The following is a 25,864-nucleotide window of genomic DNA, read 5'->3' as shown; positions in this document are numbered from 1 at the left end:
ATGTTAGGGGCTAAGGATCTAATGAAACAGCCTCTGCCCTAGAGGAATGAACAGCCTATAAAAAACTAATAACGTTACTCTATTACAGAGGATGAGTACTATGATGAAAGTTAACCACAAGGAGTGACACAATATTTGACGGGGATATAAACCAAGGAAAACATCCTGGAAGAGGTAACACCTGTACTTGAGTTTTACAGCTTGAACAGATGTTAGGATGGAGAGGGAGGGAGGGTGGGGAGAAGAGCATTGCAGATGGGGGAAGTACAACGGAAAAAGCACCAGTCTGGAAGTTAGAAACACTGAGCAGCAGTCTCAGTACTGCAACTTACTAGCTACTCATTATTGACCTTAAAAAGAAGTCATTTACTTTTCTGGTATTCAGCTCTACATCTGTAAAATGGTTTTAATAGTTACTACCATCTTTGTTTACTTCACAATATTTTGTAAGGAAAGCCATTACCAACTATAAAATAAGTGTTACTGTTTAGCAGTCCGGGCGGCCTTCCTTTCTTCTCCTGCTGTACTGTGCACAAAGGAGGATGCTGTGTCATCAACCCCTTTCGTTAAACTTGCTTCCCTGCATTCAGGTAATAAGAGGTCTCTTTAGCAACTTCCTGCCATGAGGACAGTATTTCAGAGTAAAACCCATGAACCGACTGCAATCCCTACCCCCAAACAATGGCAGAACCCTCTACCAACGACAAAGTACTCATGTACTATAAAGTAGTAAAGGCCTAACTTTTTAAGTTTCCATACATAATTTTTACTGCAATATTCTGATTTTGTGTTTTCCAGTATGTCATCTCTACTGTGAGACCACCCTGCCCTTCTCAGTGAAGACAGTCACTTTTCTACCATTCTTTGCACACCATTTTTGTAGACCTGGTTATACCATTTTATAACCTGTACCACACAGCACCATTACTTCAGTAAACTTTTGTTACTTACGATAGATAATTTGGAAATTCTGATTAATCTCCAAATTTGTAAATACAAAGTTTTACATGTACTTTCTCCAGAATAATATTTCCATTAAGATTCTGTGGTAAAAATTAGCTTCTCTTCCCTTCAATGGGAAATCTTGGCACTGCACTGATAAAGTGTGACCAATCCATAAGACCGAACGAACACCAAACAAATAAAATCTATCATTACTTTTATGAACAAAAAAGTTCTTCCACTAGTCTTGAACCAAAATGAGATTCAGATTCCGGCTGATTTGGGCAGGCTGAATTCATAAGAACTTACTTTCACACACTGGTATTCAATTCAAACGATTACATTTCACGACCCTTTAGGTTTCATGAATATTAAACCTGAATATGTCATAGTATATTGATATAGACATCTTTCCTCCCAAAGCTCTTCAAAGTCCTCTAGAGACCACGCCTAACAGAATGTTTGAGAGACAAAAATTAGACTACTGGTGGTGAGCACGATGAACTCTATTCAGAAATTGATAAATAATAATGCACACCCAAAATTACAAAATGTTATACATCATTACGATCTAAATAAAATTACTGGGGAAAAAAAAGAATGTCTGACATCCAACATCCAACAGGTCCTCAATATTGTCCTCATGCTATATGTTTACTAAATGACTTAACCATCTGCTCTATGCAAGCTACTTAAAGATAGACTCTCAAAAAAGACGCTTTGCAAAGTTAGTTATTTGGAACTCAGGAAACATTCTAAACATTTACACCAAAAAAACCCAAAGAGAAAAACAGTTGTAAACCTATCATATGTTAACATTACCAGTTAAATATACTACTGTGCCTTAACTTAGAAACCTAACAGATGGCAGGAAGACTAGAATGCAGAGCCCTCAATTTGTCCTTATAACCCCACTAGAGGGAAGGGGGAATGCAGAGTAAGAGGAAGGAACAAAGGAAAGCCCCTATGTGCATACCACGAGGAGGAAAAGCTTTGGGAACTGATTCCCTACCCTTTTATTCTCTGGGGGCTTGGGAACTCCCAGACCCCCACTATTGGCCATTTAATTCAATTTTTCCAAATTATTAAAAATGATGACACCATAATAAGCTTGCTTAAAGTAATGCACAAAGCTAGGGAAACCACTTACCTGGTGAAGTTACTAACTTGCTGTGATCTTGACATATTTATACTGTTCAGTTCTGGAACATTCAAATTGGACGACTGGTGTTTACTATGGCAATATGACTGATGTGCTTTATTTGATATTACACCATTACTACAACTTTCAAAACCTTGAAAAAGAGAAGAAAAAGATCCTTCATGAAAATAGAAACAAACACTAACTCATTAGCAGGTTGTAAACAATGTACCATATTCTGATTTTGTCTTTAAGTTTTAAAATGTAGGAGAGGCAATGGACTACTTAAGTAAGTAAACAAATGGATACCTCTTTGAAAGAATATAAGGATACTTAATTGTGAGCTCTAACAATCACCTCCTCTAATGTTTATTTAAGGCTTAAGTATGGATCTCATTAAATCCTGACAACCCCCCCTAGGAGGGCAGTGTTATCATAACCCCACTTTACATACAAACACACTGAGGCGAAGAATCTGTCCGAGCCTGAGGTGATGCGTGATAGTCAAGAAGGGTGGTGGCTAAGGATACAAACATGAGAATCATTTGCCTTGTACAGGATGGTGATGTCAATAAATCGAGAGGTAGTAAGGTAGAAAGTTATATGCTGATCGAGAAAAACCAAAGGTGTTACTTTACTCTATGAGAGGAAATAGTATTCGACTTCTGTTTTAGAAAGTTAAACCTATAGAGGAAAGATAATACCTTGGGGAAAACAGAATTAAAGACACAAGCAAAGGAAAAAGACTGCGAAGGATCGGAAATAAACTGGCAGAAGTGATAAAAGTCAAGTAAGGAAAGAATTTTAATTAAGAGAATACCAAAGGCCTTAGAGAGCAGACTGGTAAGCCAAGAAAGGGATAAGAGAAACGAACTGGGCAGAGCAGACACTTGCAAGAAGCTCAGCGGAGAAAAGGATAAGAGAGCAGACAGCCCAGCTAGGTGTGGTGATTGGTGGCATAAGATATGACAGCTACGTCATGGCTTTTACATTTATACTCTATTAAAACACACAATTACTTTTCATTACCAAATAGCTATGATTTAATTTCTAGAGAAAACTGGAATGTTGACCTTCATTTATGAAGATCTGCTAATAACCTGTTCTCAGAAACAGCTCTTCTTTAAATTACTTCCTGGTACTAAAAATACATAAATCTGATCCATCCACAATTTTTTTTCCAGAACATCTTGAGATCAAGTATACACATGTGCAAAACAGCTATGCAGACAAAGGAGGGTCAAATTTAAAGATAATGCCATAAGATAGAATCTCACCAGGAAAATGCGCAGTACTTCCTTTGCCCGAAGCTAGACTGTGGATATTCATTCCATGGCTGGGGCTCATACTTGGACTACTAAAAGGTCGAGGACTAACAGGATAACTGTCTTGAGATTTTGGACTTCGGCCTCCCAAACATCGTACTTCACTATCTGTACCATTCACCATTTCTATAAACTGACGCACTCTAAAAAAAGAAAAGAAAAATTTACTTAGATACTCTTCAAATGGCTGTTTATTTATTTAATAGCAACAGATTTCTGAAAGGAAACAAGAACTTATACTTATCAATAAGTTTGGCCTTTTAGCATGCTAAAAATACTAAATATGGTTTCGTATACTGTATTGCTTAAAATAAATTAAAAATTTTCCAGAAAAATGAGGGTATAATGCACAAGACACTATATCTCCATTAATTAAGATTTACTAAGAAAATGAAAATCTATTTGTAGCTATAATAAACAAAACCAAAATGGACCCTCGCTTTTAAGCTAAAAGTAATCAAAATATTTGCACTTGGTAGCAATTCAAATAGTCCATAAAAACAAGATGTCCTTTAATGTCCACATGATACATACAAAGTAAGAGCCTTACTCCCCACCCTGTCCTTAGCCCCAGTCCCATGGGCAACCTCTTAAACAAAATGGGCCACATTTAAACTTTTACTCTAAAGCAAAACAATTCTGACATCTGGCTTACAAAGGGTTTCTGGTGCTTAAAAAGCTGAAATCTAAAGCTTATTAACACCTGAATTTTAAAATAACAAAGATTCATAAGACCAATAAAAAATGCCAAATTAGGATGGTTATTATTAAAAAACAACAAAGAAATAGAAAATAAGTGTTGGCAAGGATGTAGATAAAGTGGAACTCCTGTACATGTTGGTGGGAATGTAAAATGGTGCAGAACTATGGGACTGTGAAGATTAATTTCCTCAAAAATTTAAACATAGAATTATCATATAGTTCAACAATTCCACTTCTGGGTATATACCCAAAAGAACTGGGAGCAGAGACTCCAACATATACTTGTGTACCCATGTTTATAGCAGCTTTATTCACAATAACCAAAAGTGGAAGCGGCCTAAATATCCATCAGTGGATTAATGGATAAACAAAGTGTGATACATAATGATAACGGAATATTATTCAGCCTTCAAAAGGAAAGAAATTCTGACACATGCTTCAACATGGATGAACTTTGAGGACACTATGCTAAGTGAAATAAGACAGCTATAAAGGACAAATATTTTATGATTCCACTTACATGAGGTACCAAGACTAGTCAAATTCAAATTCACAGACAAAGTAGAATGGTGGCTGTCAGGAGCAGGGCCGGGAGAGAAATGGGGAGTTACTGTTTAATGGTACCAACTTTCAGTTTGGGACAATGACAAGTTCTGGAGATGGATGGGTGAAGAATAATGTGATTTACTATCAGAGAACCGTACACGTAAAAATGGCAAATTTTATATTAGGTATCTTTTACCACAACTTTTAAAAATGCCACAGGCTTACAGTAAGTTACTTTGAGGAGAAAAACTAGATACCCATCTTCTAAATTAGATTTTCACAGGTTTAAACAAAGAGACAGAATGATAGAAGAGCAAATACATAGCAAAAGATGCCATCTGTTTCTAGTCCTCAACACAAAAGGTTTTTTAATAACCTATTACTTAAATGTGTTAATATTACAAAATTATATGTAAATATTTGAAACAAAGTAAAACAAAAATTAAAACTATTAAAACAAAAATAATTTTGGTTACATATAACACACACATATATAATAAATATAACATTTTATTAAACAAACTCACTTTAATGTGAAAAGGAGATTAGGATTTCTTTCAAGTAAACTTGGGTATAACTGTTGTGTTGTTTCAATGGCTTCTCCCATTCTTCCTGCTAACACCAATTTCTGAATTCCTATTTAGAAAAAAAGCAAAAGATTAATTTTTTAAGAGTAGAAACATAAGCTTAGTGGACCTGCAAAAAAAGAGTTAGTAAAAAATCTTTTAATAAATTATTGTGATTAATTTCCATTTTTTTCTAAAATCATAGTTTCTATTAGGCAACCAAAGAAAAGTTTTAGACATATTAAAAAATCAGAAAAACAGGTACTTTCATAAACTACTAAAAAAAATCACAAACTAATATGCAAGTAATATAAGAAAAACACCTGTTAAGCAACATTGAAGTATCAAACACTGAGATTAAAAAGAGGGATATGTTTATGGCATACACTGTGGTGATGTTTTCACGGACATATAATTATCTCCAAACTCATCAAGCTGTATACAGTCACGCACCACGTAACGGTGTTTCTGTCAACGATGGACTGCATATCCGACGGTGGTCCCATAAGATTAGTACCATAGAGCCTAGGTGCGTAGTAGGCTACACTGTCTAGGTTTGTGTAAGTACACGCTATGATGTTCACACAATGAAACAGCCTAATGATGCACTTCTCAGAATGCATCCCCAACATTAAGCAATGCATAACTGTACACTAAACATATACAGCTTTTAATATGTCAATCATATCTCAGGAAAGTGGTTTTTTAAAAAAAGATCATAGGAAACAAAGAAATAATATTCAAAACGTCTTCTCAAATACAATAACCTTTTGATCAAGTGAAAAAAGAATGCTAGCTTTTGAGTAAGATCTGAATTCAGCAGACACTCACTCAGCATTCCCTGTGGTCAGACATTTGTTAAATTAGATAAGGACAGGAAAAAACTAAGCGATCATCTCCTGTTCACCGGAGTTTATAACGCAGTGAGAAAGACAGGCATACACTTAGCTACAACACAGTGTAATCGGTGCTATAGCAGTTTGACCTATAAAAAAAATCTGCTTTTATCCGTCATGATTTCATTCATCATGTTTTGTTTTTATCCCTATGCTCTCATCAAGTCATACCCTCCCTGACCAATTTTAGGACGGCTAACTGTGCAACAGTCATCATGCTGACCTGCCCTTGTTAGACAGCTCTGGCCACAAGCACTAGGACCTAAACAATACATATTTAAGATCAATACTATCTGAAATTTAGATAGCAATTTAAATGCAAAGATATTTAAATTTCTCTTACATATTATCTCCACTAACAGCTAATCATGGGACTACTTTACCAATTAAAAAAAAACACACTTCATTAAATGTTTACTTTCTGAAAGCTCAAGAAAACATTTTTAAAGGAAAAACGGTAGACATCTCTTACAAAAATTTCTCCAAAATTGTATCTTTCTACATTGAAAACACTAACACAGTCCTATGTGAATTTCTTAAAGGTGATCTTCAAAAATGTCAATAAAAATAAATTTCAGAGGCATCAATTTTAAATTCGTATATTTGAAAATGTTTTAACTAAAAAAATTAAATTTCTAAATATCAATGTAACCACACCTATAATCTGAAAACAAGTGTTAGCCATGCACCACAGGGTCCTTACTTTGTCTATTCTTAATGGAAGCTAATTCTTCTAGAACGGTCTGGTCTGTAGATCTGGCAAAGGCCTCTGCTGTGGCACAGTACCCATGGTGGACTAAATAAGACGAAACCATTCTTAAAATAAAAAGAAGAAACACGTCTTTTAGTCAAGAGAATACATGCTTCATGCTACAATTTATATAACAAGGTCGACTCCAGTATTACAAAACCAACCTATTCCCTTGAAACAATTAAGGCTTTAACAACCTCATCTTTAAAGTAAGTTCAAAAAATCATTTTGCTCTATTCATATGGTATTTCCAAAAAGCTAACTGCAAATGCTGTGTTGAGACTACTCTCCCTAAGAATAAATATTACCAGAGAATCAAGGACATTAAATGACTTTCTTTGATTCTTGGCACCCTATTGTCCCCAGGTCCTTTCCTATTATTTCCCATCCTCATATTCAATCCTACTAACCATAATTTCTGCTTCACCTTTATCATATGACTTATTCCAGTAAAGTTTTGGCATTTTGTAAAATAAAACAATTTAAAAAATAACAGATTAACTCTTTGTGTTCCAGAGCTCAACCACTTTCTTTGCCCATCAGTTACATGAGATGGGATCACCAGGTGCGAACACAAGAAATACTAAGGTGGACCTGGAGAGAGAATCTTCCAGAACAAAGTCTATGAGGGTGATAACTCTAAGCAATGAGGAGTCAGCCTTCTAATCTCAATCAGTATGGCTGTGCATAGGAGATTAATTACTCAAAGATGACTTACATGTAAGTGACACACTTCCAAAGAACAAGTTTATTTTTTTAAAAGCCACCAAGTGGTCAAAACACATATTTACATCTAACCACAAAATGTAGAAAGACGGGCTGATTCAACAATATCAAATCAAACAGCTAATATATCTAAATATTCAACCTTTAATCCTGCCTCCATCTGACGTTAATAACGGCCTGGTAGAAAATGACAGGAAGCAGTGGTTCAGGAAAGCAAGACTGAGAGGGCATGGGGGAAATCTCCATGAAACAGATTTTTTCAGTTTATTTCATCTAACTGTTCAAACTAATTTAAGAGGGTAAGGAAGAACCTTTTAAAATGGACTTCCCAGGAGGTCATGGTGTCAGTTTTGTGAAGAACGGAGTAAAGTTGGGGGCCCTCACTGAACTCTGGCTAAAGGACTAAGATAAATAATGTTTCCTTTGCTACTATCCTGCCATGATGCTCCACGGCAATCATTTTTAAAGCATTAAAGGGATGTAACCCCAGGAGAGCACCCTATCCTAGCTCTAACTCATGGCAACTATGGGATTCTGAGGCTGGGTTCACTGTTCTTCAACTGTGCCGGACAGAAATGCTAGCGTGGAGGCTCTGTTCTCCCAGATGGTAACAGCTCTAGGGAAGAAGCATGCTTTCAGAATCAGCACCATGTCTTCCAATCATTATCTCCTCCAAAAAACACACACAAAAAGTTTTATTAGATTTGTAAATTTAAGACTGTTCAGAGCAATTATACAGACATTTAAGGTGAATGTGTCAGACTGATGGTATCTGAAAGCCTTTGCTATCTTCTTGGGTTAGGTTACAGTAGTGAAAACGACCGTTTAAACTTATCGGTATTTATTTAAAAAGGCTACGCTGCCTCAAAGTTTAAGAGCTGCTGTTCCGTACTACGTCATCTCCAGCCTTTCAGCAAAGGTACAGTCTAAAGTTGACTGTCACAGGAATTATATTTTCCTGCTGACTCCCATAATGAAATTCCACTTTTTCATTAAAAAGTAGACAAAAATTATCAGCTAAGTATTCACTAAAACAAGCTGAAAATTTTTGTAAAGAATGAGATAAAGGTTATTCATTGTATAGTACTTTTATTTGTTGTAGTTTGTTATTTTTCAATTATTTTATTGAAATCTGCAAACTGGTGCAGCTACTATGGAAAACAGTATGGAGATTTCTCAAAAAATAAAAAATATAGTACTTTTATTGACACCTATTGTTTGCTCTGCTGTTGCCCATCCTCCACCATCGTGATTATTGAATCCTTAGTACTTATCCCGCATTTAGGAATCATAACTCCATACTCCTGTGCCTTGGTCTTCATTCATTCCTGTTACTTTCTCTTGAACATCTAATAACAGCATGTACAAGTAAATGGCATTAAAAATAATTAGTAAGATTTTTTAAAATTCCTCAAGCTGGAGGCTTTTGGTCAGATTTTACTATTCAGAATACGAGCATTTATTATCTCCCTGAATCTACACGACAAATAATAGATATTTAGTAGAAAAAGGATCCTAGTGAGCAAAAATAGCTGACATTCTTACAGAGTAACCAACCCATTCACTGAAAAAATTTAGCCGAATCCTGAAACAGGAAATGTACATATCAAGCCTGTACATAAATGATACCATTATTTTGATGCTTATTCTTACCAAAACAATAATTTTTCCCCATAAATATTTGAACTATTGCTGAACAACACAACCAAGTTCATGTCCAAAAACCACAGATCCTGAATTACACAATCTAAATAATCTTTCTGAATTTATCTTTTGCATGGGCATTAATTATTAATAGCTGAATCATGTAACCTATGGAAATCATTAAATCCTACTACTAAGGACAGCAAAGGAATTAACCTAACAAGTGATCTAGTGTCACCTGATTTCTTCCTTCAAATCAACAAGTCAGACTAAAATACAATTCTGCAAGTGAGCCATTTCCAAATCCAACATTATATTTTTAATTGTTTTAGAGAAAATTACTTTTTATGAGATTAAAATATAATCAATAATACATTAAAATTATTAGGATATAAATTAGTAGATTAAAAAGCTTGAGCAAATATTCTTTTATACCAAAAGAATTAAAATATTCTATAAAAATTGTACTTTTGAATAACGTCACTTCAGATTTCTTCACTTACTTTTGTATCATGGTCTGCCACTCTCCTTCTCGATCTCCAATAGGAAACCGGTCTATCTGCGCCTGTATTTTGGTTCTCCACTCTCGCATGTAGTCTTCTATGTCAAACACAAAAGGATGTTGCCCAAAATTGGCATCGACGACTTCTCCTGGTGTCTGGAGCCCAACAGTAGGATATAAATTTGGCTGTAAGACAACATATTTCAATAGGCATCTATCCCTTTTATGTTAAAGACATTTGTTCTTTCAAATTTAAAATAACAGAACTACAAACTTCACGAATATTTTTAAATCTCAACCAAAAACTAGTAGAGGAAGACTAAAGCAATGATCTAAAATACACTATATACTGCATAAAAAATACTATTTCCTGTAATCTAATCATCAAGAAAAAACTATGAAACAACCTACGCCACTTATTTTATTTATTCAGAGAACATGTGCAATCATACTTCTAATAAGCATAATTCTTGCTCTTAAGAATCTGTCATATGGTGGTTCCACAGATTCAAGTATAAGCACACAAGTCAGGTTTATCCTTTTATATATGATGCATGTGATACAGAAACTGCATATAAAAACTAGTTACCACAGAAGTACAATCCTAACTGGGCGTGTACTATTTTAAGTTTACTAATCCCACCTATCTGTACATTTTGGACACTTTTTATAAAGACATAGTGATAAGAACTTAATTGTAAGCAAAACAGTGCCATTCAGACTGGGGATTCTCTATATAAAAGTAAAAGACTCAAACGCACACATTTCAAGAGAGGAAAAGGGTAGATTTAAATATTCAAATTCATAAAGAAATGCATTTTGGTATATTCTAAGATTTTGAGGCTAAACAATCAAGTTTAATAGTTTCAAGTAGACAAAAAATACAGGAGTCCTTTCGGCTCATCACTAGTTGTTTCATCTAAAGGAGGAATGAGTTACCGCAAGTCTACTAAATGGCAGGGTTTAATCATTATAACAATCCCGTGAAGTAATTATTATTACTTGCATTACAAAGATATAGAAATTGAGGATTAGGGGGTAAATTACCTTGCTCATGGTCATTCTACACTATGGCAGGTGGGATTGGAACAGTTTTGTTTTTTTTTTAAGATCGGCACCTGAGGCTAACAACTGTTGCTGCCAATCTTTTTTTTTCTTCTGCTTTTTCTCCCCAAATCCCCTCAGTACATAGCTGTGTATTTCAGTTGTGTGTCCTAGTTGTGGCATGTGGGATGCCACCTCAGCGTGCCCTGATAAGCAGTGCCACGTCTGCGCCCAGGAGCTGAACCAGCGAAACCCCGGGCCACTGAAGCAGAGCGCAAACTTAACCATTCGGCAATCAGGCCAGCCCATGGAACACAGTTTTTATCTGACACCAAATTTATGTTGACTTGTTCTTCCAATAACTCTAAATCGTACTTCATCTTTGTTCTCCGTATTTCTGCCTTATTTCTTTGCTTTAATGGTTATCACAAGTATTTCCAGCACAAAATCCAGAAAGGATTAAGAGAGGATAATTTGTGTGTAAATATAAGATGCTTAGACAGTTTCACAGCAAAAAGCTAAGAGGATGTGTTTAAAAACAACTGATCAACCAAGCAACCAAAATCAGAAACAAACGGAGTACTGTCTTAAAATACTGAGAAACAGAGTCACAGTGTATTAGGGAAATAAATGGTAGTGCAATTTTCGCGAATGTACTGATTCCTCAGCAACAAAACTAGCAAGCTGATGGAACTCTAAGCCGAAGATAAGTGAGATACTTATTACAACCTTCTCATTTCATCAGCGAGAAAGCTGAGACCTGAAGAGTTTGAGAGAAATTTCCAAAAGACACAGCTTGTTAAGGACACACATAAAGGAAAAAAACTCATGTCTCTCTACTTCTAGTACAGTATTCTTTCCATCAAAATCCACTGCAAAATTATGATACTTTAAAACAAAAGTATATAAAGCCAAATACACTTAATAAAGATATCAATAGAGTAAAAGGCAATCCTGTTCCTAAGCAGATATAATTCTGACATTCAGCATTGTCAAGAGATGCTTTTAAAACGGTTTGCTACTCTAAATTTCCTTGACAAATTCAGGAAACTAATTATAGCAACAATATAAAAGAAAATCAACATTCATGAATACTTTAATAAAATTGTGCCGTAAAAAAGTTTAAAATTTCCGAGACAAAACACGCCATAAATGTCAAGACAAACGGACGTTATTAAAAAAAACCTGCCACACATGTAAAGAAGGATCAATATTCCAAATCTTAACCTTGCTCAATTTTCTAAAATGCAAATGAAAACAAGATCATCTCTGTGCATATCAGATTAGTATTTAAAAGACTGAGAATCCCAGTGTCGACGAAGGTTGAGAAAATAAGCCCTCTCACCACTGGACACAGAAATGCACACTGGTCTAACATTTTAAGAAAGAAGTTTGGCAAAATCTATTAAATTTGACGAAGCCATTTCACTTGTAAGAATTTAATCCTGCAGAAAAACAAACATGTGCAAAGATATACATCCTACAGCATTATTTGTAATGGCAAATAAAAAATTTTAAAAAGTGTCCATCCAAGGGTGGTTTTTTATACCACATTCATTGAAGCTCAGACTCCAATAATTGTAACATATACCAATATTTTATGCCTAAGAAAAAATACTGCCCATTAAACTCTGACAAGCCATATATTCTAAGATGCATCTCCACTTCACAAATGTGAAAATATGAAGAAATGTGCATGTTAGAATTGTGATAGAACATTTTACAGTAAGATATTATAAAAACAAGGAAAAAGGGTAAAAAAATTGCTTACTGATATGGAAAGGTGTCCAATATATATCACTAAATGAAGAAAGCAAGCTATAGAATAGTGCATAAACTACGATCCCATCTTCTCTGTAAACATTTAAATAACGGAATACTGGCTAACTTAGGTTTAGAAACAGATCTGGAAGGATATACACTCAAGTTAACAGTTATCACATCTACAGAGGCTGGGATTATGAGGAACTCCTCTTTTGTACACTTCTGTATTTATAAACACTTCTTTTATCATTTGAATATTTAATACTATATGTTACTTCTATAACCAGAAAGTGATAAAAAACTGAAAATGATAAAGTCAGTTCGGCTAAATGAAAAGTAACTATAATTTTTATACCACTTAACCTTAAAACTGAAGAATTTGAGGTAAAAGGATTAAGGACACAGTCCTTAACTGGTGAAGCTATAAATTTTAAAAGATATAACAGAATTTTTAACTTGCTGGATTCTAGATTTCTAAAAGTAGAATGCAACAATGCAATGGCTTTTAGTACACCACAGAGTTGTGCGGCCATCACCACTATCTAATTTTACAACATTTTCATCACTCTAAAAAGTAACCCTGTACCGATCAGTGTCATTCCCCATATCCCCATTCCAGTAAGCCCTGACAATCACTTTCTGACCCTACAGATTTGCCTACATTTCGTACAAATGGATTTATACAATATATGGTCTTTTGGGACTGGCTTCTTTCATTTAGCATAATGTTTTCAAGGTTCATCCATGTTGTAGCATGCATGTAGATTATGGATTTATGTAAAACAATGTTTTCCAGGAAACTGTTTCTAAATTAAAAACAAAAAAACAAAAACCTCCTGCCTATGTAGAATTAGACAAAAGAGAGAATAATTTAAGTCTCTATGAAGAGAATAGAAAAACAGATTTCCTCATTTCTATTAAGCTATGAAAAAGATAAAGACGGATACTAAAAATACTACTCAAAAGCTAAATAAACAAAATAAAATCATGTTCTCAGTAACACAGTTTTGTTCTATTAGACTTTTTTCTAATGAAAGTGAAAAGCAAATAATGCATCTATAAAAAGCAGATTTCAAATCAGCTTAAGGAACTGGAAAGTAGCATCATCTTAAATGAGAACAGTTTCTATCACAAAAGGAATTTATCTAATCCCTAACTGAATCAATCAATTTACAGATGGACATCTCGCAAATTGGTGAGGTGAGCTGGGGGAGAAAGATGATCCTGAAAAAGCTCTAAAGTTTTCAAAACTGTATAAACACTTGACATCACATGACAGGTGAAACAGTCTAGGTGAACTTCTCTAAAAGGTGCTCTCTACCAGGATTTAATGCCGCAACTGGCTAGAGAGAGATCACTATAAACATATGTTCCACGGTGCCTTTAAGGGAAAGACCAACTTTTTCCTTCCTTTTTAAGTGGAAGAGTGATACGTTGCATGTGGAAGTCCCAGAAGGTCTCACAGTCATAAAAATAAAGCACTCTCAGAACCACTATATTAAAAGGACACTTCTAACAACCACCTTCACCACCACTTCACTCACTGTTACAAAGCTGAACATCACCACAGGCTAATTATAGACAAGGCAAAAACCAGAACTGGCGATTCTAAAGAGGGACAAAAAATGATTAGAAGGCAAGACAAAAATAGTCAACATGTCTAAAACCAGCTAAGCCTTTCCCAAACGACCATCATTGTCTACCCAGGAGAAACAAACACTAACAAAAAATCTGCTTGCTCTGACAAGTTGGTTTTACTTGCTTAGTGCCACAAAAAGAGAAAAAACCAACAACGAAACCCCCAGCTACTGAGCACCTTAACCAACTCCAAATGAAACTGAGTCTTACCAAAACCTCTGCAAACAGTCCCAACCACATCAACCCACCTATCAGCAGAGCCCCTACTCTCTGCACCCCCTCCACCACAGACGCTCTTCTCTGAAGCCTGCCCTCCTCCACCTGGACACGCCATCACAGACCCACCTGTCCACTCAAGGGTAGGGTCACTATGCTACTTTTCCTCTCTCTACACTACACAGACTGTTTTGCTTGCTACTGAATCATTCTCATCACCAAACAAACATCCTGCTCAATCTAATGAAAAATCTTCTATCGCCCCCACTTCCGCCCCCACCTACTACATCCTATTTGTTTACTCCCCACTGTGGTGAGAATCCTCTCAAGTTGTCCACACTCTATAATTTCCCTCCTAATCCCTTTCCAATCAGGATTTCACCGTCGCTCTGCTGAAACTTTGTCAAGGTCACAAGTGACTCCGCTCTGCTAAATCCACTGGTCAATCCTTGGTCCTTATCTTATGGGATGTATCACAGTGGTATTTGACATAGCTGATTACTCCTTCCTTCTTGGTGTATTTTCCTCGCTTGGCTTTGAGAACACTCAATTCTTTGTCTTCCTCTTACCTCACTGATTGCTCCTTCTCAATTTCCCTTTGCTGGTTCCTTCTCTTCTCCCAAATATGGCATGCCCCAGAACTCAGTCCTTGGTCCATTTCTCTTCTCTGTCTACACACACTCCCTTGTTGATCTCACTCAGTCCCATGACTTTAAATTTAAACCCCAAAATGCCAACAACTCCCAAATTTTCATCTCCAGCCCAGATCACTCTCTTGAATTTCAGGCTTGTGTAGCCAAATGTACATCTGACAACTCATTTAATGGATCTCCCCCTTCAAAACTTGCTCCACCTGTAAACGGCCTTCTCCCTAATCTAACTGGCATCTCCATTTTTCCAATTCTTCAGGCCAAAAATCTTAAAAGTCAGACTCTCTTTCTCACATTGTCACATCCACTCCATTAGAAAATCCTCTTTGCTTTCAGTTGGATTTTTTTAAAAAATCATTTTTATTTATTTATTCATTTAACTCTTTAATGCATCTGGAACTTACTTTGGTATAAATATGGACACAAATCTTAAAATTATATATATTTTTTCAAAAAGATAAACACTTGTTCCATCACTGCTCATTAAATAATGCTTCTTGGTGAAAAATTTTGGTCTACATGTAGACTCCAAATTTTCCTTGGTTTAGCAAAGTTGTTTTCTACTACAACTCTAATTTATTCTGTTTTTTTCTAGGATTTTCTTCAGGAATATTAATCTATAGACTGGGTGTCTGTTCTCTGCCCGGGTCTCCTGTCACCTCTGTCAAAACACATCTGGAACTGGACTGTATTGTAATCGACGGCATCTTACATCTGGTCAGGCAGCCGCCATGGAGCAGCTGTCACTGCCTGCACAGGTGGGAATCTGTTAAAGAACGAGCTCACCGAAAACTGGGACTTGATTGTTCCACCTAGTGAAACAGCTGGATACTGTAACCAAGGAGACATTTTAGTCAACAAGCCTCTTAAGGACCAACTGACTAAGGAATATCAGAGCCCTGGCTGTTGTTAGGAAACCTTCAGTTAATACCTTCTGGTAATACTAAGAAAGTGACAGCATCAGAACCTGCACCATGCGATCAGCAGCGTGGAAGAAGAGCTCGTAAGAAATGTTCCTGACGGCACAGAAGATAACACCATGTGGAAAACCACAGACATCCATTCTAAAAAAGCAGTTTAAAAGGTTGGAGTCCAAATGCAAAGAAGTTTGACAAATACCTTAATCAATTTATATTGCTTATTTCATCATTTTTAGGTGTGCAACAAGTGATACTGATTTAAAAAATTTATATTTAAATACTCCAAGAGATCATTCAGTGAATATAAAAATTCTAAGTGATAAGAAAGCATCATATCATAGGTTGTTAGCTTTTCCCCCTCGGTGTTATATATGATGCGTATTACAATTGATAATCTTACATGCGGTAAACCAGCTATCTAGAATCAAACCGCTTCTTACATCTCTAGTGATGTGAGTTACCGTCGTCTCTGGCCTGAATTTCTGCAACAGCCCCTCACAGGTCTGCTTGCTTCTACTCTTACTACCCCTGACAGTCTGTTTTCCACCCGGCAGCCAGTGATCCTTTAAAACCTAAAGTTATATCGTGATAACTAAAACTCTGTATTTCACTCAGGGTAAAGGCCCAAGTCCTTACAATGGCCCTCAAGGGCTAGAGGCCGCAGCTCGCCCTCCCCAGTCATTGTCCCTGACGCGCCTCCTACCACTCTCCTACCGCTCTCCGCCCTCCTCACATCTCTCCACTTCACTTCATGCTGTTCTTCAAACCTGCCAGCTGCCATCCTGCTCTAGCCCTGTTCCCCTAACTGTTGCCTCTGCTTGGACATTCTTGCTCCACAAAAGTCTCTGCTCAAACTGTATAACCATATTCTGTCTTTGGTACTCCCATGCTCTAGTTTTTCTCTTTCTTTAAAAAGTACTTAAAACCTTTTAAAATATGTTACAATTTACTTATTTTTTAATGTATTGTTTATTCTCAAACTTCTCCAGCTTGAATACTCCAAGAGAACAGAGACATTTACCTGTTTTGTTGAATGATGTATCCCAAGTACAGAACCTGCCACACAGTATATATATATATATACACACACACACAGTATATGTGTATATATAGACATGTATATATGTGTGTGTCTATATAGACATATATATACATAGACACACACATACTGAATAAACTACTATAATTGGCTGAAAAACCCAATAACCAAAAAAACATATTTCGAATGAATGCATACTGACATTAAAGAGTGTATTTTAAGTAATCATTTCTGATTTATTCCTTAGCTACAACAAACTTCTCTTGTGCAATGGTGTCCAGCGCAATCTGGAGCTGAATTTCTGCAATGGTGGCTAGAAAAAGGATCACTATTCTACGCATGACATATAAACCTAATAAATATCAATAAGACTGCATTCTAAACACGGTTTGTACTAGTTTCTTTATATTTCTTTTAATTAAAAATGTAAAACTGCTTTTAAAAGAAATTGTGTCTTACCGGTAGGTCAGTGAAAGCAATACCTAAAAAAAAAAAAAGTGGCATTAGATGCTGTTTTTCAAAGGCATACTTTGGTGACATGCTGAACTTCTAACTAAAAATAAGGGAAAGAAAGACATAAGAAAAAATTAAAAGCCTAAACATAAAATAACAAGCCTAATTTTTTCTTAGTAACACTGACAGAGGTCTGAGTGAATGCTGTCCCCTCTCAAGATTACCATCCTTGCTAGTCACACACCAGCGTTATTTCTGGGGTACTGCTATGGCCTTCAGGGTTTCTGAAATGACTTCAGATAGCTCTTCAAAGCTATGTTAGGAGCCACATAAGAAAACTGGTTGCAAAACAGTCACAGTTGATTTTGGACCAGCACCCAACTGCTTTATCCAGCTTTATCATTTAATCTTCCTCACCTAAATTTAGCTTTTAAATAATTTGGGGGGGAAGGGAAAGGAGAGATTTTCTGCTATTAAAAAAAGGTGAACAATGGAAAATACAGCACTTTTGCTTCTTAAAAAAAATTTCTTATACAAGTACACTCTTAAATAACTTTTGACTACTCTGGAGAAAAAAATCAATTCCTCCTTCAAAAGATAAAAATTTATACAGTGAGAACTTCTCTTGAATGTCCTGTCAGTGATTTCAACACAGTCATATTCCAAATACACTTGAAAGACAGCAATATCACTGGAATAAATCTACTGGAATCTCAAAGTGATGATTTAATAATCTCCCTTCAAATATGTAAATATATTACCTAGCTGAAAATAAGATAATAAACCAAATATTTCTGTAGGACCTCATTCATATGTTTAAAAAGACTCAGTTCTTGGATAACAGGAGGGGGTGGTGTTAGTGAGTCAGTTAATCTCAATTCTTCTGGCCACATATTCATTAAAACAAAGAAACCACACCAGCACCACCGCCTCTACAGTGCTGATCACCAGCTAACACATGAGGGCGTTTCCGTTAAACTATCTTTAAGGTCTCTTCCCACTTGAGAGTCTATGGCTCTGCCACTGTGGTGTAGCAGCAGGCAAACACAACTAACTGACTCTATTTATTAAAGTAATAAAGTTAAAAGACACACTGACTATAAATCTCTACTACATGTTTTTAAATAAATGTATAAAAATGGTGCTTTGTAAAGTCCTGTTTTTATGACTTTTAAAAACAAGCAGTAAATTCATGTAGGCTCGTCAAAAGGAGAGCAAAGATAGATTCCCCTTCCCCATAGAACATTCTGATTACTTTTAGCTTAGCTTCATTAATAAATAGAAAGCAAAGTAACTGTGGGCCAAAAATGAAAATTTATTCTATAAATTTCAGAAAACTAAAAGGATACAGAAAACAGAGAATAAATTAAGTATTATCACACATATCTTTACCATTTTTCACAAAATAGCAGCCTAATCAATTATTTTCCTTAAAGATGTCTATTTATAACAAAGATTGTCTAAATTTATACTGTTTTAGCAAAAAAATTCCTTTGTCAGTAATTACTGAAATCCTCACTCTTTATCAAAAACTCTAATGAAAAAATCCAACTTAATTCCATAGATTAACATTTTTGAACATTGCCAAATATAGCTACCACAACCTATACAATTTCAGACAACAAAAAGATGGTCCTTTAACAAGTTGGTATAATTATTTAAATTTTACACATAAAACAATTTTTTATATTTCTAATTTCCTGATTTCTCAAAAGGCTTTTTGAAAACTGATTTTCAGGTGATGAATGATATTCAATAAAATCAAAAAAATTCAAATTAAGTTAACCTAGATACCGAAATGTTTCTCTTTCAATTACTTTCTCAAATAAAAATCTTTCCATTTCTCCTTTTTCTTTTTTTTGCTTGAGGAAGATTCTCCCTGAGCTAACATCTGTGCCAATCCTCTATCTTGTGTGTGGAACACCACTTCAGCATGGCTTGATGAGTGGTGTGTAGGTCCAGGCCTAGGATCTGAACCCACAAACCCAGGCCACTGAAGTGGAGCATGTGAACTTAACCACTACCCCAGCAGGTCAGCCTTTCCATTTCTCTTTATATGGTAAGTTAACAGATATTGTGAAAACCTTCATGACACAGAAACTAAAGATGTGTCAGCTTTTGTGTAGAAATTATCCCCTTTGAGAAGTACAAGGGAACAGTAACTATTTGAATAATACTTTATCTCTAGATGCTAGAATCTGCACCAGAGGTCAGCACACCTCTCCTGTAAAAGGCCAGAGAATAAATATTTTCTGCTCTCTAGGCTGCATGGTCTCTGTTACAACTACTCAATTCTGCCATTGTAGCAGGCAAGCAGCCATACACAGCACAGAAGAGAACGGGTGTCGCTGCATTCCAATGAAACTTTATTTAAAAACCAGATGAAAGACTGATTTGGCCCATGGGCCATAGCCTGTTGACTTCTGCTCTAGAGGAGTAATCTCTGCTTACCAAAGTTTTACCACTGTGTCCCTGGCACCCAGCCCAGAGGCTGGCAAACAGTAATAAACATTTAGTGAGTACTCACTATGCGCAAGGCAATTACCTAAGAACTTCGCATGCCTCATTTCAGTTTACTCTAATAACCTTAATAAGGTAGGTATCATAATGACCCTATTTTACAAACTGAGGCACAGAGAGGTTAAGTAACCTGCAAATGGTCACAGGGCCCAAGCCAGGAGACAAACGCAGACAACCAAAGAACCCATATTAACCACTGTTATAATGCTTCTCTCTGGGCCAAAAACATATTTATTAAACTTAGGAATAATGCCAGATGTTGCAAATTTACTTAAAATTAGAATGTGATTCCATGATTAGGTACCTTTTTCTTAAAAAGCAGCTCACATCTTTAAAATAGCTTTCTTACTCAAGAGAAATTTTCAGTTTATAAGGTTTCTGAAAATCTAATAGAAAAAAAATAAAGTCACATCACCTATGATCTTCCCACCTTGCAAAATAAAATTTCTTCTCTAGAACAAAGTGTAAAGAACTGTAAAAAGACTAATTTTGGTTTTAAAAATAAGTCTTTTGCATTTTTGAACCAAAGGTCATACCTAAAAGCAGATTTCTTCTGTTTTCATTCAAGGTCATACATATCTTAAGCAGCCAAGCCAGCTAAGACTATCCCAGTTAACTGCTTTATAAGTCAGAGCCAGAATAGTAACAATGGATAAACTAAAGGGGCTACATCCTTCTGGAAACCAGCTGGCCAAAACAATCAAATCACAAATACACATGATTTGCATGGCATCTTTATCAACATTCTTGTATCAATGAGAATATAAGGATCTTCTGCGGACTTGGGATAACCTTTAAGTTGGATAACACAGGACTTCAGAATCAATATTAATAATCAGAAGGAAAAGTTTTAAGCTGAATAAAAATTTGAAGACACTGACTTTACATTAGGAGCATCCTGAGACACTAAAAAAGAATAACTATTATCAATATAGCCATAAGTTTAGAATTTTCTCCTAAGAAATGACAGAAAAAGTAGTTTTTGTATTATATTAAAGAACATCTATTTTATGTCTAAGCATACTATTTGCAGCCTAATTTTTAAATACTATTTATAAGCAAACTGAAATTTCTGTCTTCTGGGGTTACTCAGTTTTTGCCTCCTTTCACTCCACCTAATCAAAAATAATTTGCTGAGTCAAGGATGTTTAAAACAATAAAAGTAATGCGAAACCTTATTATTTTTAAAGCATCAATCTATCATTTATCTATAATATAAAAACCAAAAACATTTCTAAGAAAAGCGCGCATAACAACCATACGCAATTTTAAATTTGAAGTGCTACAGGTGCATGTTTGACTAAAGAACCTTAATTTTCTATTAGTCTTTCAAAGGACATGTTTCTTCATGTTTTCATTAATCTGCGTTTATTTATTTCTTAATTGCCACCTTTTATTCTCAGAAGTTTTGCTGTTATTTGCTTAATTCTGCTCCTTTTGCAAAACTCAGTTGTAGTCACCATCCTTCATCAATCGTTGTTAGGAGGCCTGACCTTTTAGTGTGTCAGTGCCCTTCACCTGAGTGACAGCATCAAGCTTTTCCATCCTTTGTGCCTACCCTCATACTATACTAAAAACTGACAGCCCTTCATTCTTAGCACCTGCTACCTAGAGATCATACTGTGAAGGGCTTGATTCAAAGCAAAGCAGCAAACACTTAGCATTTCTATTACTGGAGTAAATATCTGAGCATGGGCATCATTTCTATGGTTATTGCTATACATGTAATACAATGTGGCCTTCACAAAATACAAATTTTCACAATTTCCTCAACCTCCACCTGGAAGGAACAAAAAAGTAATTTCCAGAGGCATCTATTTATAAAGGAGGATTATATAACAAACATGACTACTGTGCTGTAAGTACAATAATCACAATATTTGGTTATTTTACATGCAATACATTATCTTAGTACCTAAACTATGTCCATTCTTGGTGTAGAAGCAGGTATTGTTGATAAGGTTAACACAACAGCCAATGACATCACCAGTCGTAAAAGTTGGTCCATAAGGTTGTCCCGTTCCAGAAGAACAAAATGAATGTCCATCATCCCCATGATAACCATATGAATGTTTATCCCAGCCTAAAGAGAAAGTTCCAGTATATTTACAACGAAAAGTAAGGATCCTCTGTGTTAGAGCTAATCACTAAGATTATGACAAGCAAGAACAGTACAACAGCTAGTACAAAGATAAAATTCCCAAATACAGATTTAAATTATCAACAATTACACTATTTTCTGTATTAAAACACCATTTACAACATTAAGGAAAATAAATTTCCCATACAGAACACTAAAACATGTATTAAACAGACAAGACTCCTACCAGAAAAAAAATAAACATAGCAAGACACATTTTCCATGCATATTTCCTTTGCTAATAGACCAAAGGAATTTTGCTTTGATTTGGTTTAAACACACACTCACACAGCCAGTTTAATATAAAATAGAAGATTTTGCTGTCTATTCTCAAAAACATGCCCCCAAAATTAATTTTTAACATTAGTAAACAGAATATCAGAAAATAAAATTCAAGAATCAATCATTTCCACTGATTAATGGTTTTTGGAAACAGTTCTGCCATCTCAATTCACACCTTCCTTAGTTTACTTTTAATATCAGTCACATTCCCAGAATATTAAACAACTAAAAATGGGTTAAAAGCCAGGAATGTGTTGGGTAGCAAACAGAACCAACCATGTTAAAATATTTAAAGTAGTTGACATGACTACGTACCGTAAGTTAAAAACACCAAAAAAGCAAAACAAAACAAAAAAGCAACAAACAAAACAACACATAGTATATATCAGTTTTGCTAAATAGCATAAAATTTGAATTTATTAAAACCACTCAGCTTCCACTTTGAACTCATGGTATAGGTTATTAAAAATAGAAAAGCAATCAGTTAAATACCATTTAACTATTTCAAGTTATTATCTGAAATTTTTAGCCAGAAGGAGTTACCCATAAGATTGTACCATAATCCAATTACAAGTGTACCTGGTAGTCTATTCATGTTCACACCTTGAGCAGAAAGACCAATTCCCATGTAACTGTTAAAAAAAAGAGAAAAGCAGACTATTATAGTCACATATGTATAAATTACCAAACACTTTCAACATTATCATAGGGTAGGTACAAGAGTTATTACAATTCATTAAACAGCAAAAAGGGCAATTCTAAGCAACAATAAACCCAGATTCACAGTAAATTCATATAGCAATCATTCATAAACACACTCAAAGTATTAATAATAATTATGCACTCTACCAATAACTACAAAAATCTCTTCAACTTATCTACACATAAGAATTTAGAATTACGACCTCTAACAAAAAGTATAGAAGGATTTGAGGAAGAAAGAAGAAACATTAAATAAGAAACAAATGTGTTTTCAAAAGGAAAAATCTAGACCACACACACAAAAAGGACAGAGATACATATTTGGAAAAAATGTCAAATTCATATAAAAATATCTGAAATACTTAATAAAATTACACTAAAAAGTGTATACTGGGGCAGGCCCCATGGCCTAGTGGTTAAGTTTGGCGTGTTCCACTTTGGCAGCCCAGATTCGGTTCCCACGTGTGGACCTACACTGCTCGGCAGTGGCCAAGTTGTGGTGGTGACCCACAACAAAAAAGAGGATGACTGGCACAGATGTGAGCTCAGTGTAAGTCTTCCTCACCAAAAAACAAAAATAAAAAACTGTGTACTGTAGTGCATCCATATATTGGTTTTCTAAAAGTGTTTTGGCAAATTGAGAAAATCAACCTAAACAGGAGACTCATTAATTTATGAAACTAGAAGAACAAAATTACCTCCACAAAAGAAATACAAGAGGGAAAGGTAATTATAAGGTATGCAATTCATTTTTAAAAGCTTATAAAATTAATAAAACCTGATAGACAAAAAAAAAGAACTAAATAAAAGAGCATACTGAATCCAGTTTCTTAAAAGGCTAACTGGCTAACTGTATCAAGATTTAAATGGCATTTGAGCATTTCAGCTACTATTCCTAATAAAAACTCAGTAACATAAGATTAAAAGGAAACTACATAAATATGCACGCTTTTTTCCAAATTTAATACAACAAGCAAGATATTCAACAGTGAAACACTGAAGCCATTTACATTAAAATCAGGAACATGGGGCTGACTACAACTGGTTAAATGTTGTTTTGAAGGTTTTAGATAATTTCATAAAATAAGAACACAAAATAACCAGTATATTAGAAGATACAAAATTATTAGTAGTTGCTGTGATTACATACAGAGAAAACTATGAAATATACTAAAAGCTTTTAGAATTAATTAGATATTTTAACTGACTGGATATAAGAAAAACAGTTTAATTTCTCTTCTAAGTAATAACCAGCTAAAAAAAGGAAGAGGTGTGTGTAAATGTACCAGTCACTATCACTACAGAAACCATAACAGGAACAAAGCTCTCAAGTAAGGCTCAAAAACAATGTGACAAGAGCCGTAAATAAATGGACATGCTATGCATCTGGATAACGTGACAGCATAACAATGGCAATCTCTCTAAAACTAATATATACATATAATGAAATTTAAGATAGAACCCAAATGAATTTTTGAAACAGGAAAATATGATTTTAAAGTTCATATTTGATCAAGAAAGGATGAAATTTTTTGAAAGAAAAGTAACAGTGTTTGTCCTACTAGATATTAAAAGTCACAGTTAACTGAACTCATGAGAGCAATATTACTAAAAAGAGCATGTGCCAAGTGAGACAATTGTGATAAACATTAAGACACAACATTCACATGTCTAGTCAAGAGGACCCATTAAATTTGTGTTTGAGGAGAGTGGCGGTGGCATCATGGCGGAATGAGCTCTTCCGTTAGACTCTCCCCACTAAGATACAACGAAAAGGACACTCACTAACCAACAAAAGATGGACATCCACACAGCACAACTGATGTCTGAGAGATTGGCGCAGCCATACGTATGAATGTGGGGGGCCTGGACTCTCAGGCAGCAGTGGAAGGAGTTAGTGGATCTCCGCCCCCTCCCCAGTGGTAGTGATCTAGGACTCTCAACTCTGGGAAGAGACAGGGGAACAGGAAGCCCTCTGAGGGAATGCTTTTGCTCTCAGAGTTGGTTCCCATCCCGCTAGAATGCCCCACACCAAGGCAGCTCAGACACCACGTGGGTGCCCCCACCAAGCTGAGCAGCCCAGGTGGACCACCAGTAAGTGCAGAGTGGGAATGCACAGGATTGCACGTACGAAAGAAAGTGCACCTTCCCCCCAACTGGTACAATAGATCGGCCAGCAAGCCAGGGCAGAGGATCAACACCAGAGTGCCTGCGAGTGTGAAGCAGCGGTGGCCAACGGGCAGATGCAGAGAGCCCTATCAGCATAACTTTGAGTGGACAGGAACAACTTTCAATGGATGTGGCAGGTACAGAAAACACAGCTCCTGCCCCACCATCTCCCAGGGGTGGCAGTATTCCAGATACTACCACTATGCACCAGCAAAGTGTCACCCCACCTAATACCATGGAGAAATACATTAATACTCAAGGATGGATGAAAAATGACAGGTCCACAGAAACCAATCCTGAAATCATAGAAGTACAACTTGAAGAACAGAGAATTCAAAATAGTTATCATAAAGAAACTCAACAGGTTACAAGAAAATTCAGAAAGACGGTTCAATGAACTCATGAATAAAATTAATGAAAAGAAATTCTTCACAAAAGTTTACATCGAAACTCTAAAAACAGCCAAAAAGAAATGCTGGAGGAGCCGGCCTGGTGGCACAGCAGGTAAGTTCACATGCTCTGCTTTGGCGGCCTGGGGATTCATCAGTTTGGATTCCAGGCGCAGACCTACATGCCACTTATCAAT

At 35.7% G+C, this 25,864-nt stretch overlaps 1 protein-coding gene across 1 annotated transcript in view; it reads right to left on the bottom strand.

The window, feature by feature from the left end:
- The window catches only part of RANBP9 (RAN binding protein 9), a 92,788-nt gene that overhangs the window by 9,857 nt on the left and 57,067 nt on the right, over positions 1-25,864 (bottom strand). The window contains exons 3-10 of the mRNA XM_014849548.3: positions 22,987-23,039; positions 21,901-22,068; positions 17,472-17,494; positions 9,743-9,927; positions 6,822-6,934; positions 5,184-5,292; positions 3,361-3,551; positions 2,093-2,237 (exon numbers count right to left, since the gene is read on the bottom strand). Of these exons, the coding sequence (XP_014705034.3) occupies positions 2,093-2,237; positions 3,361-3,551; positions 5,184-5,292; positions 6,822-6,934; positions 9,743-9,927; positions 17,472-17,494; positions 21,901-22,068; positions 22,987-23,039 (987 nt within the window). The remainder of the gene's footprint in view (positions 1-2,092; positions 2,238-3,360; positions 3,552-5,183; positions 5,293-6,821; positions 6,935-9,742; positions 9,928-17,471; positions 17,495-21,900; positions 22,069-22,986; positions 23,040-25,864) is intronic.

This window comes from Equus asinus, chromosome 8, assembly GCF_041296235.1.
Source record: "Equus asinus isolate D_3611 breed Donkey chromosome 8, EquAss-T2T_v2, whole genome shotgun sequence".
Taxonomy (NCBI): Eukaryota; Metazoa; Chordata; class Mammalia; order Perissodactyla; family Equidae; genus Equus; species Equus asinus.
The sequence above is the reverse complement of the archived record's forward strand: the minus strand, read 5'-3'. Positions and strand labels throughout refer to the sequence as shown.